At 32.3% G+C, this 15865-nt stretch overlaps 8 protein-coding genes across 8 annotated transcripts; 2 read left to right on the forward strand and 6 right to left on the reverse strand.

The window, feature by feature from the left end:
• Positions 1-23: 23 nt before the first annotated feature.
• Positions 24-1223, reverse strand: FG379_002508 (choline kinase 2p; the record flags this gene model as incomplete). The annotated part of the gene is made up of 1 exon (XM_067327838.1): positions 24-1223. The coding sequence occupies one exon, from the start codon at positions 1221-1223 to the stop codon at positions 24-26; it is 1200 nt and encodes a 399-aa protein (XP_067184672.1).
• A 407-nt stretch (positions 1224-1630) lies between these two features.
• Positions 1631-3607, forward strand: FG379_002509 (Cca1p; the record flags this gene model as incomplete). The annotated part of the gene is made up of 1 exon (XM_067327839.1): positions 1631-3607. One exon carries the CDS (start codon positions 1631-1633, stop codon positions 3605-3607), a length of 1977 nt encoding a protein of 658 aa, XP_067184673.1.
• An 11-nt stretch (positions 3608-3618) lies between these two features.
• Positions 3619-4554, reverse strand: FG379_002510 (prolyl 4-hydroxylase alpha subunit; the record flags this gene model as incomplete). The annotated part of the gene is made up of 1 exon (XM_067327840.1): positions 3619-4554. One exon carries the CDS (start codon positions 4552-4554, stop codon positions 3619-3621), a length of 936 nt encoding a protein of 311 aa, XP_067184674.1.
• A 410-nt stretch (positions 4555-4964) lies between these two features.
• On the forward strand, positions 4965-6443 carry FG379_002512 (ring domain; the record flags this gene model as incomplete). Its single annotated transcript, XM_067327842.1, has 1 exon — positions 4965-6443. The coding sequence occupies one exon, from the start codon at positions 4965-4967 to the stop codon at positions 6441-6443; it is 1479 nt and encodes a 492-aa protein (XP_067184676.1).
• A 406-nt stretch (positions 6444-6849) lies between these two features.
• Positions 6850-7377, reverse strand: FG379_002513 (uncharacterized protein; the record flags this gene model as incomplete). The annotated part of the gene is made up of 1 exon (XM_067327843.1): positions 6850-7377. The coding sequence occupies one exon, from the start codon at positions 7375-7377 to the stop codon at positions 6850-6852; it is 528 nt and encodes a 175-aa protein (XP_067184677.1).
• A 409-nt stretch (positions 7378-7786) lies between these two features.
• Positions 7787-9035, reverse strand: FG379_002514 (uncharacterized protein; the record flags this gene model as incomplete). The annotated part of the gene is made up of 4 exons (XM_067327844.1): positions 7787-8014; positions 8068-8260; positions 8326-8931; positions 9010-9035. The coding sequence occupies 4 exons, from the start codon at positions 9033-9035 to the stop codon at positions 7787-7789; spliced, it is 1053 nt and encodes a 350-aa protein (XP_067184678.1).
• A 206-nt stretch (positions 9036-9241) lies between these two features.
• Positions 9242-14464, reverse strand: FG379_002515 (uncharacterized protein; the record flags this gene model as incomplete). The annotated part of the gene is made up of 1 exon (XM_067327845.1): positions 9242-14464. The coding sequence occupies one exon, from the start codon at positions 14462-14464 to the stop codon at positions 9242-9244; it is 5223 nt and encodes a 1740-aa protein (XP_067184679.1).
• A 589-nt stretch (positions 14465-15053) lies between these two features.
• FG379_002516 (40S ribosomal SAe) lies at positions 15054-15824 on the reverse strand (the record flags this gene model as incomplete). Its single annotated transcript, XM_067327846.1, has 1 exon — positions 15054-15824. One exon carries the CDS (start codon positions 15822-15824, stop codon positions 15054-15056), a length of 771 nt encoding a protein of 256 aa, XP_067184680.1.
• Between the last annotated feature and the right edge of the window lie 41 nt (positions 15825-15865).

A 15865-nucleotide genomic window follows, 5' to 3' on the forward strand; every position in this document is an offset into this window, starting at 1 on the left:
TGTAGAAAATAATGAAGAACGAGTTATTTGGTCAGCCAGTTACTTAGAGGAATAATCCCCTCTTCAATTAGTTGTTTTTTTTTTCTCAAATAGTGTGAAAACCTGACATTTGTATAACTTGAAAAGTCAAATTCAACGGAATTTGGCTGGTATCCTGGGGTTCTTGCTATAGACCAAAATCCCCATGAAAGGTGTGAGGCTAGAGAAAACACCTCTATTACCTTTGTAGTTATGTGTACCACATCATCACTAGGAAGAATTTGCTTTTGTAGCGTTTGTGAAAGATAAACAGAAACAAACAATTTTCTGAGTTCTTCGGAAGGATAATCATCATAATTATATTTGAAGAACGGTGGTTCGTCATGGCAATAATTGTATGTAAATTCGCAAAAAAAGTTAGCAATGTCTGAAGCAGCGAAGTTAACTGCTGAATACTCATAGTCAATCATCCTAATGTTGTTAGAAGTTTGAAGAAGATTGTTCTCTTGCAAATCATTATGGGCAAATACAAGTGAATATGCAGGTGTAATCGATGAGAGAGTATCAATTGTTTCAAAAGAAAGTTTTCTTCCCCCCAAAATAATATCCTCAAGTTGTTCTACTTCGTTTAAAACAGTCTTGTATAATTCTTGATCTATTGAAAAATTTTCCTTAGATACTTGTGAAATTGCCTCTTCTTTCCAAAGATATATTCTTTTAAAAAGTATCGGTTCTTTGTCAAAGTTCTTTGGAAAGTCTGCTCTTTTTGTGTTAATTGTATGAAGATAACCCAAATTTTTAGCAACTTCTGTACATATATGGGTAAGCTTAAGTTGACTAGTAGTTAATGGCTCACCCTCTAAAAACTCCTCAATACGTCCTTCCGGAAAGTCTGCAATTAGTTTTGGAGCAATATTTATCTCACTTAGATATCTAAATACCTGAAGTTCAACTTTTGAATCATAAAATTTTCCCACATGTTTACCGTATATTCTAAAAAGAACTCTCGAGTGCTTCAAACTAGAACTTATACTCCCATCAATAATGCTTACTGAAAAAAGTTGATTTGTTAATCCAGAAAGTATTTGGCTCACTTCTATATTCTTCGTTTCAATCTCCTTCCATCCAGGTATGTTAGTAATGCACAATTCCTTTATTAATCCAACATCAGTTATTGTTGAAAATGATCTGAATGACTCTGAAAGTTGATCACCTACTTGAATTTTCTTATTTGGGAATGGCATTTACTGCACCAAATAATTAAATATTACTTGCGTTGCACAAAAATATATTGAATAGTTATTCTTTTAAAATAACTCGTAAATGTTTTCCAGCAGCAAATAATTCAATAATCAACTTATTTTAGTTATTAAATATTGTAAAATGTATATATTATATAATTTAATTAATGTGCATATATTTTCAGGTGACTTTAATAGTGTATTAAATTATTATATTTGCACAGCTTTAAACAGTCATATTTTTTAAGATAGTTAAGAGGGTAATTGATCGTTTTTTTTTGCGGAAAATTTTAAAGAAAAATAAATAAATTTAAGATTTAAAGTTAAAATCCCTTAACAAGAATACCTTAAACATACTTTAGTTCAAAAGAAAATATTAATCACTGAATTATGAGTTAGCCGAGTAATTAATGCTGAAAAATAAAAAGACTTTGAATTTCACAAAAAGAAAACTTTACATCACATCTGGACAGTATGAAAATATCAAATTTGAGAAAAAGGTGAAAAAAGATATAGAATGTGAATCTATTACGATAAAATTAGATAAAAATGAGAAAAAACTTTTTAATCTCTTGTTTGAGTACGTAAGTTCAAACAATTTAAATACAATTGTCAGAGTTGCAGGTGGGTGGGTTAGAGACAAAATATTGGATTATATGCATTCAGTAGGACTTGAGAGTCCACAAAATATTACTGATAATGGGTGTGAATATGAGTTTGCCTTCAAAAAAGATATTGATATAGCATTAGATAATCTGTCAGGAAAAGAATTTGCAGAAGGGTTTAATAATTGGCTACAACAAGTCCACAATTATCCAAAACACACAGTTGGAATAATTAACAGAGATCCAGAAAAAAGCAAACATCTTGAAACAGCGACCCTTATTTGGAATGAAATATGTATTGATTTTGTTGGTCTTAGGTCAGAAACGTACACCTTAGACAGCAGAATACCAACAATAAATCTTGGAACTGCTGAAGAAGATGCATACAGAAGGGATTTTACAATCAACAGTATGTTTTACAACATTAATGATGGAAAGATTGAGGACTTTACAAACATGGGACTTGTTGACTTGCATAACAAAATAATAAGAACCCCTCTTGATCCAATTAAGACACTACTAGATGATCCTCTAAGGGCACTCAGGGCCTTTAGATTTACATCCAGACTTCACTTTATTATGGAGGACAATCTATTAAATGCATGCAAGGAAAATTCCCTGAGAGACTCTTTAAGAACAAAAATAAGCAGAGAAAGAATAGGTTCAGAAATACATGAAATGATATCAAATAAATATTCCGGTAATCCCGCAATTGGTCTTAAACTTATAGTAAATAGTGGTCTTGTTTATTCTGTTTTTAAATTTCCAGATAATGAAACTATCTTCAGTTATCTAAATAATGAAATAGAGTTTGTGGATTTGTCCCAGCTTGGAGATTGGTACAGTATTGGACCTTTTGTAGTCGAATTAACGCATCGTACAATTGAATTATTGGTTGTTAGTGAAAATAACGAGAGTGTTTTTTGTGGAGTCAACTTTATTAATTTACTATCTTTTGATCAAGAATCAAATTGGGGGACTTCAACCTACTTCGCCTTTATGCTTCCCTTATTTCATTATTATTATAAAAACGAAAAGGGGAAAGAAATTCTACTAATCAAATACATTCTGTCAAATTCACTCAAACTTTCAAATAAGATATCAAATTCTGTAGTATCACTTGTTAGTTCGTGTCTAACTTTGATTCCAAGTATAATTGAATTAGATTCATTGAATTTATTGGCAAATTATACCATTAAGGACAACGATTTTTGTAAAGTTGATCTGTATTGTAACTCCACAAAAACTCGACTTCTAAATCAGGTTGAATCCGGGTTATTGGATTTTTACACGAAACATTTTAAGTTCATCCAAAAAAGTTGCGACCTAAAAAAAAATACAGAAAGGAAAATTAAATTGGGACTGTTCATCTCAATAACAGGAGAACTCTGGATTGAATTGATAGTTTCATTGTTCTCACTAGACATTATTTATAGAGGATCTAAATTTGGATCGTCTGAAAAAAACGACCGTTGGAGTGATTCAGAGTTGAAGGAACTCTTTCACTCTCACCCATGCTTTAATTTAATTAAAGAAATTGCAAGTTTGAAATTAGATAAAGCCTATGAATTTAAAAATCCCGTTGATGGAAAAATGATTAGCAGGCATTTTCCAAAACTATCAAAGGGTCCAAAATATAAGTATTTAATTAACATGTCGCACTTGTGGTTTATAGCATTTTCTAACGATATTAGTTGCATTAATGAAGATGAAATATCAAGATGCATTTGTTTCATTGAAAACAACTGTGAACAAATCCTGAATTCTGAGGATATTTGTTAGCTAAAACTTGACTAACATTTTAAAAGGCTTGCTAATTCAGGTGATAATTTGAAGGCTTTTTTAAATAACGAAACTGCAGTTCCAGGATCCCCTTTTTCAGCTATATTTTGAGCATCAAGCCACATTTTATAGGCCTTTTGGTCGCTTTCACCTGTTAATATTGGATTTATCCTATTGAACAATATATCCGTGCGAATCATATATTTTTTATAACCGGAGGATACAGGTTCTCCCTCATGCATGTCTGTAAAGAAGAAAGTGACGATGCGACCTGCCTTCGGTTGGACTTTGTATAACACATTTTCTGGTATGGTTCTGTCTCTACCATCCTCATCTTTATGAAATTTTTCTAGTTTTTGCCTCGAATCTACAAAGGATGTGGCTCCTCCACCCTCCTCGGGAATTGTGTTTAAATAAAGCAAAATCGTCCAAAATGTTCTTTTGTTCGCATCTAAGCATACAGATCCATCAGTATGAGGCCCAAAGTGCCCACCTTTTCCATATCTTCCAAATAACATTCTTTCGTAAATTCCTGAAGCCTTCCATTCTCCAACAGTGTCCAACTCTGAATAATCGTCTTCTTCTTTAATTGAAAAACTATGGTGGGAGAATAAACGTTTTATCCTTTCCCACATAAAATTAGAGAGTAAGCTCATGTCGCTTTCGACTGTATCTACATCTCTAAAATCTTTGTTTTCTTTATCTATGGGGTTCCAAAATGAAAGTTCACCGCTTTTTTCTAACAAATCAATTATTGCTTTGCATTCTTCCTCCGTAAAAACATCGTCCCATATTTCAGCAAAAGGGAATCCCGGGATACTCTTTTTTGTAACTTTACTAACCTGGATTATTGGATTGGTGTTTAGGACAAAGTCGGGTAGCAATTTACTTTCCTCCACGAGTTCCTTGTCCCTTACCATAGACAAATAGTTCGAGTAATTAGCCATTCTAGAAGAAAGAAAGATCCACTCCTAAATGTGATTATCATAAAAAATGTTACCCCTTTTTTGTCTCAATTGCTCCCTTCCCATAAAGTGCTTTTACGGACCAAATAAATTAAAGTACTGAATTTAGATGGCGGTGCATTCATAACTTACACCCCGAGAGGAAACTACAAAGTGTAACATAAATATTACAGATATTTTTTATTAAGGAAAAATCAGTTTTTATTAGCTGATATTTTGGATTTTTTGTATTTACATTTATATTGGTTCTCATCTGTCATTTTCGCCTTATTATTATCATTTAGAATCCGTCTCAACTCTAGTTATTAAACAAAGTATAATTACTTATTAAAAAATAGGGCTGTTGTATATATTAATCGCAAATTTTTCTTTGAACAAAAATTTAATCTGAAATGCAAAACGATGTATTTAATGCTGGTATTAATGGGACTTCTGGAAGTCTTCTAAGAAGGTATTGGTGCCACGCCTGCCAAAGGTATGTTGCTGTAAATGAGACGGTAGCAAATACTGATCTAACATGTTCTATATGTGGCAATAGTGGGTTTGTTGAAATAGTTCACCACTTTCAAGATCGTGGTACTGAATCATTGAATACCCACGATTTGAATACAAACAATGAATCCAATACAAATAATCAATCCACAAATTTTCCGGGAAATGAAGCGAACTCAAATCAAAATACAAACAATAATTCTGCTTGGGTAAACATTTCCTCTTTGCCACAAATCCCTCAAGGTATTAATGGTGAAACTTTAATTTCAAGAATAATATCAGAGGTTTCCGGGAGTTTAAGAAATAACATTAACAATCAAGGCTCAAACAACCAATTTCAAAGCAACAATGGTAGAAGAGCCACTATAACAACTATCAATAGCAACAATAACAGTAATTTACAACAAGAACAAAATTTGCAAGGTGGTGGAAATTCAATCACCTTTCAAAGAATTGGTTATCAAAATCCGTCAGTTCCTAATTCATCCAGTACAGCATTTGTTGTTGGTATGAATGGAGAATTTAGAGAACTTCCAATAGCCGAAATGTTGTCGGGTAACGCTATTTCTACTCTTGTTGAAACGATGGAAAACGCATTGGCTGTTGCTCTTAGTACAGAAGATCCAAATAATAGATTTGGGAGTCCACCAGCATCTGTTCAAGTTGTTGAGCAACTTCCAAGAGAAACAGTATCCGAGTCTAACATTGCAAAAATTAAATTGGGTGGTCCTTGTGCCGTTTGCCAGGATGAATATAATGTTGGTGACGAAGTTATGGGTTTAACCAGAGATGTAGAGGTTTGCCCTCATATATTTCATGTTAATTGCCTTATGCCATGGCTAAATCAACACAATTCATGCCCCGTTTGTAGATTTGAACTTCCTACAGACGATGATTCATATGAAAACAGAAGAAGAACAACCCAAAATTCCAGCTCTACACAAACTAATACAGATAGTAATAATGTTACGCAACAAACAACAGCTGAAACTCAAACTAATACAGAGAGAAGTGATGCTTCTCGTTCTCGCACGACAAATACCCAAACAGGCCGTTCCGGAAATACAAGAAGTATTAATTCAACTGCATTTTCCGGAATGCCTATTTTTTCACCACAATTCCCATTGCTTACAAGTAGCTTTACCACTGTTAGAAATTTTCCTGTTGAAACCATCGAAATTAATGAGAGTGGTGAAGCTCCCAATCTACAAACCAACATTATTGAAGAAATACACAATGCTACTCACAACAGAATTCATCAACTACACCACAATTCAGGTATTGACCAATCAAATAATGAGATAGACTCTGATTCTCTTTCCGAATTCACTCCAATTGACAGAATAAATAATCCTTCAAACATGTGTAGAATGATGTAACCACTTAAATTTATATTTTGAGGTTATTTACTTGCATATTCTTATTCGCATGTAGATGAATTTACATTATATAAATTCCAGTAGTTAACACATTACATGGTGATTTCCAAAATACTTTCATTAAACTTATCACTTAACCTCGTTATACGCATTAGTATAGTATTAATGTCCTATATGTATGAAAGTAATTACATATTTATTATCCCTTATTAGATGCTTTCTACGGAACAAAATTTTGTGAGAAACATATTCCATAATCGGGAAAACTCGTAGTTTCAACAGTGTCATTTATTTTTTTAAAAGACAAAAATACATTTGAATCAAAAACTAATTATTCATAATAGTGGTAATTACCACCATTACTATAGTTACTATATAAATACACATTTTAGACTTAACTCGCTATTTAAGTTGTCATTTTTGGATCAAATACATTTTGTGAGGCGTTATTAGATCCATACTGATCATAGTTGTTTTCTAGTTCGTACATATTACCTGGGCCTAGAACCGTTTCTTTCATATGAAAAGAGACAGCTCTTGTTGTTCTCCCAGTTCTTCTTGGTCCAACTACTCCTCTCGCCATTAAATCTAGATTCTCCATGAAAATGTTGTCTATAGACTCTGGAATGAACTCCCATCTATATAGCCAAGCCCCCTCATTCTTTCCTGCTCTTCTTTGCACTCTCCTCCACCTCCTTGGCCTTCCAGGAACAAGAACCAAACTTGAAAACTTTAGGAATTGATTCGGAGGAAAGCGACGTTTTACCTTTTCATCTATATTTTTCGATTCAATATTCCGAATATTCACATTTGAATCTGAAATATTATTATCTGCAGTTCTACCTACAAACTCAATATTATCTGGTTCACTATTTCTTTCTTGCTTTTTGGGTGATGGAGGAGAAAAAGGAACTGAACTCTCATGTAGATTCATTGTATTGTAGTTAGAAAAATAAAAACTACTAAAAATCCGTAAAATTATTCCCAGTCACACCATAAAAGTTATTTTAAAGTGGGATATCTAAAGTAATCAAACATAAATACGCAATATTATCCATAAAACCTTCAAACCCCTCTTGGTGTTAGTTCGGAAACAAAGACGCAAAACAAACCAAAATACAGGACTAATTGACGAATTTTATTATTATGTGGAAACTGTATAGACAAAATACTATTGATCTCTTATATTTCTAAATTATCTTTTGTATATTGAGAATCGTTGTTCCTATATTGAGTTTTTTTTCCCAGCCTGAAGAATAGTATATTCTCTTCAAATACCCGTTTTAAAAATTGAAAAAGGCGCCATTGTATTAGCGAATTTTTCCTTGCAAAAAGACCACAGTTCAACTGCCTAAATTTATACTTTTAATGATCGTCTCATTCAATGGTTCTTGTATAGAAGTACAAAATTCCTCCCAATTAAATTTCACAGGGTTAATAGGCATCAAACGTCTCAGTTTTTTTATTCTATCATCTTTGAACTCGATTAATTGCTCATTTAGTTCTTGTTGAATTCTTCTTTCACAGCTAGAAATAGATTCAGATGATTCTTTCGAGAATAATAAAGGACTCTGCGTAATTTGAATTAAATTTTAGTGTTTTTTTATGTTGGACTTTAACTTACATTTATCAGTTGGTCTTGAGAATGATTCTTCGAAACAATGTTAATCCTAATGTCATCTTTTGCATGAACAAGATGAGAGTTTCCATCTTCTGAGCTATAACAATGTAGATGTACTTTTCCTTTCCATATTAATTCTTTACTATTTTTGTCATCTGTGAACTCGAACCTCCATTCAGAATTCCAAACTCCAGTTCTACATTAAATGAACAATAGAAGCAATAATCAAATATTATCATTTTTATCTTTAAAAAAACTTACTTTTTTGAAGGTAATTTTAGAGAGGCAGAAGAACGAATAACTAGCAAAGTTTCATTATTGTTCATGCTTATTTTTGGGAGTAACTCAGAATCATATATTATTGTCCTCCTGATTGGAGTATTGAAATCAGTTAAATCTAAACTCTCAAAGTTATCATGACCTTGAGATTCATTTGAAAATAGTTTGTTATTCTTAAAATACAAAAGATGTTTATCCAAAAATCTATTCTCAAGCTCTTTTCTGAATAAAGATAGTTTTGAATCTTTAAACTCGCTAAATTTCTCAATATCAACTATTTCCAATATACTTGCTTTTAAGACGAAATTAATACCCAAAAATGGGTCCATGTATTTAAACAATTTTTCTTCTTGAGTCTCTGAACAATTTTCATCATTGACCCTTCCATACTTACTCACTACACTCCAGAATGTTAAATCCATATTTTGATCAAGATTTTTAATCGGAACCAACATAGAGAACTTTTCCAAATGGTTCACCGCTATTTCCTCGATTAATTCTTGCTCTTTTTCTGAGTTTCCAAAAAAGTTCGAACATATGTCTAATGTTCCAAAAACAGTCCCTGGTGCAGAATAATTACATATTTTCCTAGATTAAAATTCATAAAATGAAAACAATATTACGAACTTGAAAAGAAATAAACACTCAAAATAGGTACTAACCTACCCTAACGAATGATCTAGATTTTCCATCATATAAAATAGATAAATCACAAACCCTGTCCACACTTATATTGGATTTTAATAAGGTACCTATAGAATTTACCCACCTCAACTGCCCCCGCCAAACACTCATTTGCATGAAAAGCAAGAACATTCGCGATTAAATCAGAGATAAAAGAAAAATGAAATCACATTATAGAACATATCATTAATTAGGTCACATGTTACTAATCTGATTAAAAAATCTTAGTTACTGGCGTAACTATATATATTAAATCTGATTTCGAAATAATGTATTTGGGGTTAGGTGAAAGCAATAAAATCCTGTTGTTAAGATTGAACTTCGGTGCAATTCGACCAAAATGATCGCTTACAGCATTTAAAGTGTTATTTCTTTCATTTATTGTCTGAAATCCATTGTATGAGCCAGGTTCTGGGAATTGTGAGTTTGGAATCTCACAATTATCTGTGAGTGTGTGAACTATTCCTATTGTTATTATTCCACTTATTCTAAGAATTTCTCTAAAAAGAGTCAAAAAGTTACATCCGTGAAATCTTTCTGGAATTGTGATAAGTTCTAATGCACCCCACTCAGTGTAATCTGGAACAAAATCGTTTTCAGGAGAAAAGCTACTTGAAGCTGAATAAAATCTTTGTAAGCTAAAATTTGAGATATTGTTTCTAATTTGATTATCAAAGGTCATTGGACTATTAAAAAAGTTATATCTTTCATTATATCCTAACAGTGGTTTTATTGAATCTGAAGTTGCCAAAATGGGATTTATTTTTACGCTTCTAAATATAATAGGTATAATCATATCCGTAGTTAATACTCTTCCTGATATAACGGTTGGGCAAGTAGAAAAGTCCCATTCATTGGATGATATCCAAGAAGTATTATCAAGCAGTGGAAGGGACTCTTCAAATCTTATATCTGCAATTATTGCAGGAAAGAAATACGGAGGGAGGTGACCACCCTCAAATAGCCACTTTTTTGTTAGCTGGGCCAAATTTGCTGTAATTTTCCATTGCCACATATTCCATTTGGCATCAAACAATTTCAATTCTCTATTCTTTATTTCTGATGTATTGTTCTTTATATTATTTTTATTTTGTAATTTTGAAATGTAACTTAATTTACTGTTATTATTCACCCCATTCTTTCTCAAAAGGACTATCTCTGCTTGTATCTTCATGTTAATTAACGAATGAATTCTCCAACATGTAGTTATGACTTTTGAATCACTATTAACTGAGTTTGATGAACAAACAACTATTGAGTGAGCATAAAACAATCCAGATCTTATCAAATCTTCATCATTAGATGAATTTCCATTAATGTATATTCCAACACATCCTGGTGGAACTATTGCTTTCCTAAAGTACTTCTCATCGTTGTCTTTTGATAAAAAAACGATTATAGTTGATAAAATTAATGACTGACTTGAAATTGGAACAGTTGTTTTAAAATGTCTATTATATCTATAATAATCCCATCCCACTGGTATTGACCTATTTAATATTACTCCATTTAGAAACTCTTGAATGGATTCAGGCCACTCGCAAACCAATAAAATAAATGTTGTGCCATGAATATATCCTTCTATCTTTGAAGGACAAAACATTTCAAGTTTTTCAATATGAGATATTTTTGAATATTTTAATTCTCTATGTACTGGTGAGGGTGGTAAACCTCTAACTTGTGTATTTTTAAAAATTGTCGATCTTCTTATTCTAGGAGTAATTGGTGTATCTACTTTCCAAGAAGGTATGATCAACTTATTGTTGATTAACTGCGTTTTTCCTTGTAAACAAAGCCTTATATAATTGAGTGACTGTCTTACTTGTAAATTATGTATTTGTTGGTATTTTTCCAATTTGTCTTTTATTTTTCCTTTTTCATGGATAAAAGAAAATATTTTTTCCTTTGAATTAGATATTATTAACAATTTCACGTCACTATCTCTTTCTATTATAAAGTCTCCATATTTCCATCTTTTACCAGTTATATAGTCTGATGGATTTAATATCTTTCTTCTAGTGGAGCCTACTTGTACCTTATCAATATTTTTAAAATAAATATTTTTATCCCCACTGTTTTCATTTGATTTGTTCACTTTAGATTTATTTGCAAACATTCTTAACTTTTTGAAACTTAATATTTCACTAGTTCCATTTCTGCTAGCCTCATTTCTTGCATCTTCCAACTCACTAGATTTACCTCCGGTGCTACTGTGATTTCTTGGAGTTTCACACTTTTCACAACTTTCATCGTCTGACGTAATTATGAAGTTAAATAACTCGTTTTCCTCATTATCCTCATCATAATCTACATTTTCCTCACTTTCGTATCCATTCTGACTTATTTGTAAACATTTATTTGGTTCTTCTTTCACATCTACTGTTATTCCAATGCAAATTAAAGAATACATATCGTATAAAAATGACGATATCTGTAAGAATTGCATGTTATTCATGTAGTCGGGCAATGGTATTTCCAGAAGTTCACAAAAAGTTCCATTTATGTAATCTTTTGCAAGCAAGTTTGCTTTTGATACAATATCTGCCAGTAAATCGTTGCCCCTAACTGAATTGTTTTGCGAAAATTCATTAAAATTGCCATTTTCCAAATCAAACATGTCTATATCAATAGTCTCTGTTTCATTAACATCACCGACACTAGTTTCAGTACTTTTATTTGTATTCCTGGAAACATTTCCGGAAAAATCATTTACCTGATACAATCTATTGTCGCCATATTCATCTAATATACCTTTTATCGAATTATACAGTGATTTTTCCGTTGAACTGTCTTCTATTTTAATAGTATTGAATAAATTAGCCAAAAGTGTTGAGAATCCGGGGCATAAAGATGTTTTAGCTAATAATCTTGACCTCACTTCTGCTATATAAATAGATTTATAAGTGTTTCTGAACTTTGTTGGATTATCACTTTTGTGAAAATCGTTTTTATTATTTTTTTGCCTTTCTTGCCCAAAATTCATCCTTTCTTTAATGATGTTTTTTATTCTGTTCATCTCATTGTTGTGATCTGTATTTGACATTTTAGAAAGGTAAAATAAGTAACTACTTATTTCTTCAGGTCTGCTTGGTGCTTTTAGTATTGGATTATTTGACAAAACCGTTCTCCTAGTTGTATTTACATCTTGAATTCCATATAGATCATAAAAGTGGTCGTCCCTAAGAGCATTATCCAACTTGAAATCCGAATTTTCACCGTTAAATACAACAACAGAGTCAATACAGTAATTCGTTGACATATCGGTTAAAAATTTGTCAGAATTGCATTGTCCATACTTCCTAAATATTAACTTTTCGGACACAAATACAGACTCATTCTGTCTCGTTTTGAATAAATATTCATAATCATCCAGGTTTAAAAATTTTCTCACCGAATACCAGGCCATCATAGTATCTCTTTCCAAATCAAGCAGTTTTTCAAAAGTCACAACTTTGGAATTCCCTTTTCCGAGTTGTTTATCAATATACTTGAAACTCGACCCATTTGAGTTCTCATTCAGTGAAATATCAGTTGGAGATAAAACTTGAGCATTAATTGCATCACTCCAGAAGTAAATGGCAGTTATAAATCCCCTAATACTCTCAATATCCTCCTTTAGATTTTCAAAGTTTTTAAGTTTTTTCACGAAAAGTTGTGTCTTTAAAGAAATTTGAGAATCCTTAACAAGTTTAGAATATTCTCTTGGATCTACTGTAGTTAAAACCATAACTATAGGTTGATATCTAATTATATTTCCAGAATTTCCATTGAATTTTTTTATTAAATCTATATTAACATTAAGTTGGTTGAGTTCCATTAATAAATATGAAAGATGCTTAACAGATGGTGTCCCTATTACCAATACTAGCTTTGTATGAATGTGCTCTTTTTCAAATATGCTTTCATCATAAACTCCTACATTACATACCCCAATAGTTTCTGGAGGTGTTTGGGCCAACTGAAAAAGTTTACTTATTTGATTAGGAACATATATAATTGTGAATATAATGAGTACAATACATACAAGTCTTGATACGAAGTATGTGGGTGAGTAGTCACCATACCCTACAGTTGAAATTGTAATAATTGTATAGTAAACAAAATCAAATAGATTTTTAAAATTTTCTCTGGGGGATTCTATAATCATCATTGCTCCAGAAAAACCTAGGACGACACAGGTAATTGTCCAAATAACGGTTATGCACGTCCTCATTACCTCAGTTGACCAATAGAAGATAATAAAGAGAATTGGAATAGGATTCAACAATCTAAAAAACCTGAGGAATCCAAGTACAAATAACGTTGTAATTGGTCCAGTTCCTATTGAATACTTCATTATCAATAATACGGGTGATGTTGTTAAGACTTCAAATAGAGAGACAAACATTGAAGAAGTAATAAGATATTTCATTGCCATTATCCTATTGATTCCTCTACTCAACCTTGATATCTCAAGCAAAATCTTATAAAATAAACTGAAATCCGCTATCCAAAGAAATGCCTCGTCAAAAAGTAATAATTTTTCAATACCACTTTTTATTTTCCAAGGTTCCTCATATGATGCTCTCGTCAAATAATGTGTATCTATTACCCACAAAAACGCCCATGCTAAGTTGATTAAAAATACTGAAACTTGGACAAAGTCCTTTGAAAAAAACGCATTTAGACCTCTTAGAAAATAACGATCGTAAATATGTAGTATTTTGCTTCTAATCAAGTCAGATTTTCTACTATTTACAATATTACCTTCTGTTATATTAGAAAAAGATTTTGAGATGATAATTTTATTCATTTTCCTGTGGTCCAATTCCTCTAGATTATTAGTGACACTTCTCCTTGTACCTATACTTTTATTTCTCATGCTAGTAATACTTGTTATTTTTTCAAGCAATTTATTATTATTCGAGTTTGATGATACAAATGAATTAGCATTTGCCAATACATTTGTACTTGGATCTGCATAATTCAACAAAATTTTCGATGCCCCATTATTTCGCCCCCGATCATTTTCATCATTATCGTTTTCACTTTTTCTTTCATCGTCTAACGTAAACTCTATATCTAGATTATTAAAAGCAAGTACATTGTTCTCCCTTTTCTCTATTTTCTCGCAACTCTCATAATTCCCAAAAAACTCTTCTAATTGAATTTTATTTATTTCGATATTCTTTTGCAGACCCAATTTAGCTAGCCTTCTCCTTATTAACTTCCTTCTCACACCAAAAATATATCTCTTTATTCTCCCGAACGTTTCTAAGGGGTAAATCAATATCTTGATAAATATCACGAAGAATATTGTACATACAAAAATACCAACAGCTAACGCTAATGCTATTATATATTTTAGATCGTGAAACAAGAATAAATGGCAAGCAACCAAGGATACTGCGTAGATTATCAGGATTGGAATAGATAACCAAGCATGATAAAAAATCATTCTGTCTATATTAATATTACAATATTAAATATTTTTCGACTGCGATATTATTTTCAGTCGCCAACTTTTACATGTAAAGGGTAATTATTATTATTGGAATTATTGGGCGCCACCAAAAAAGGTTTTGTTTGGCCACATTTTGTCCCCAGAGACTTCAATACTGCCAAATTTAGTTCGCAGATCAAAGCTGAAATGGCCGCCAAAACGGTTGCCTTGATCAGGATTTCTGCTTCATGACACACAATTCAAGGGAATTGTTGGGTTCAGGAGGAATAAGTATAGATAACCAGAAATCTACTAATGCGAACAAACCAAGCAAGGTAAATAACGATCCGGGAACATAAGCCCGGTGGAAGTGAGTGTCGAATGTTATTTGTGGATCAGGAATGTAAAAAAAAAGTTGAAAAGGTAATAGCTATCCTAATTTAACTCACTAATTCTGAACTCTAATAATAAAACTAATAACCGTGAATTAAAAAGAGTTGTTAGACGTAAATTAAAAAGAAAGATACATCAATTTTAAATATTAATGATTATTATCGCCGTGAAAAAGCGAAAATACTAAAATCTCACATAAAGAAGGAAATAATTATGGAGCATTTCTCCATTCGTCCGCTGCGGAACCACCCCAGTTTCCTGTAACACCATTCCAGTCGTTGGCAGCAGCAGCGCTATCTACAGCGGTTCCTTCGATATCTACTCCCATTCCATCATTGATTTCCATGTCGCCAGCAATGGCAGAGTTATCGTACTCTTCAGGGTCTCTCCAGAAGAACACATCAACCATAATGTCCCATTTGTCGGTCTTACCACGTAGGAAGTTGACTTCACGAGCTAATAAATAGTAAATTAATGCAATTGACTCCTTACCTTTGTTGTTACATGGGATTGCAATATCAACGTATTGTAGGGGAGAGTCAGTATCACAGAGTGCAATGACCGGGATATTAGCATAAGAACTTTCAATAACAGCCTGAGAGTCTACACGTGGATCTGTAACAATCAATAAACGTGGCTCCATGAATTTCTGAGTAATTTGGTTGGTTAATGTACCTGGAGTGAAACGGCCAACCATTGCATGAGCCCCTGTATGCTGAGAAAACTTTAATGCTGGTCTCGAACCATATGGCCTTTGAGAAACAACAACTACATCAGCCATGTTATCGATAGTGGCAATGATTCTTGCTGCTATTTGAACCTTCTCCCATGTCTTAGCAAGATTTATTAAGAATATTCCCTCGTTTGTTCTTTTATAAACATATGGAACCATTTTGTCTTCAACATTCTTTGTTCCTATATGAGTTTTGCATACGATCATCTTTGCAATGTCGTCTAATTTGCGCGTTTCTGCTGGTGGCATCCTTAAGTAGTTACTTGCTATCTAAACTTTCCGTTACAATA

The sequence above is a fragment of the Cryptosporidium bovis genome (assembly GCF_009768925.1).
Source record: "Cryptosporidium bovis isolate 45015 chromosome Unknown contig_35, whole genome shotgun sequence".
NCBI lineage: Eukaryota > Apicomplexa > Conoidasida > Eucoccidiorida > Cryptosporidiidae > Cryptosporidium > Cryptosporidium bovis.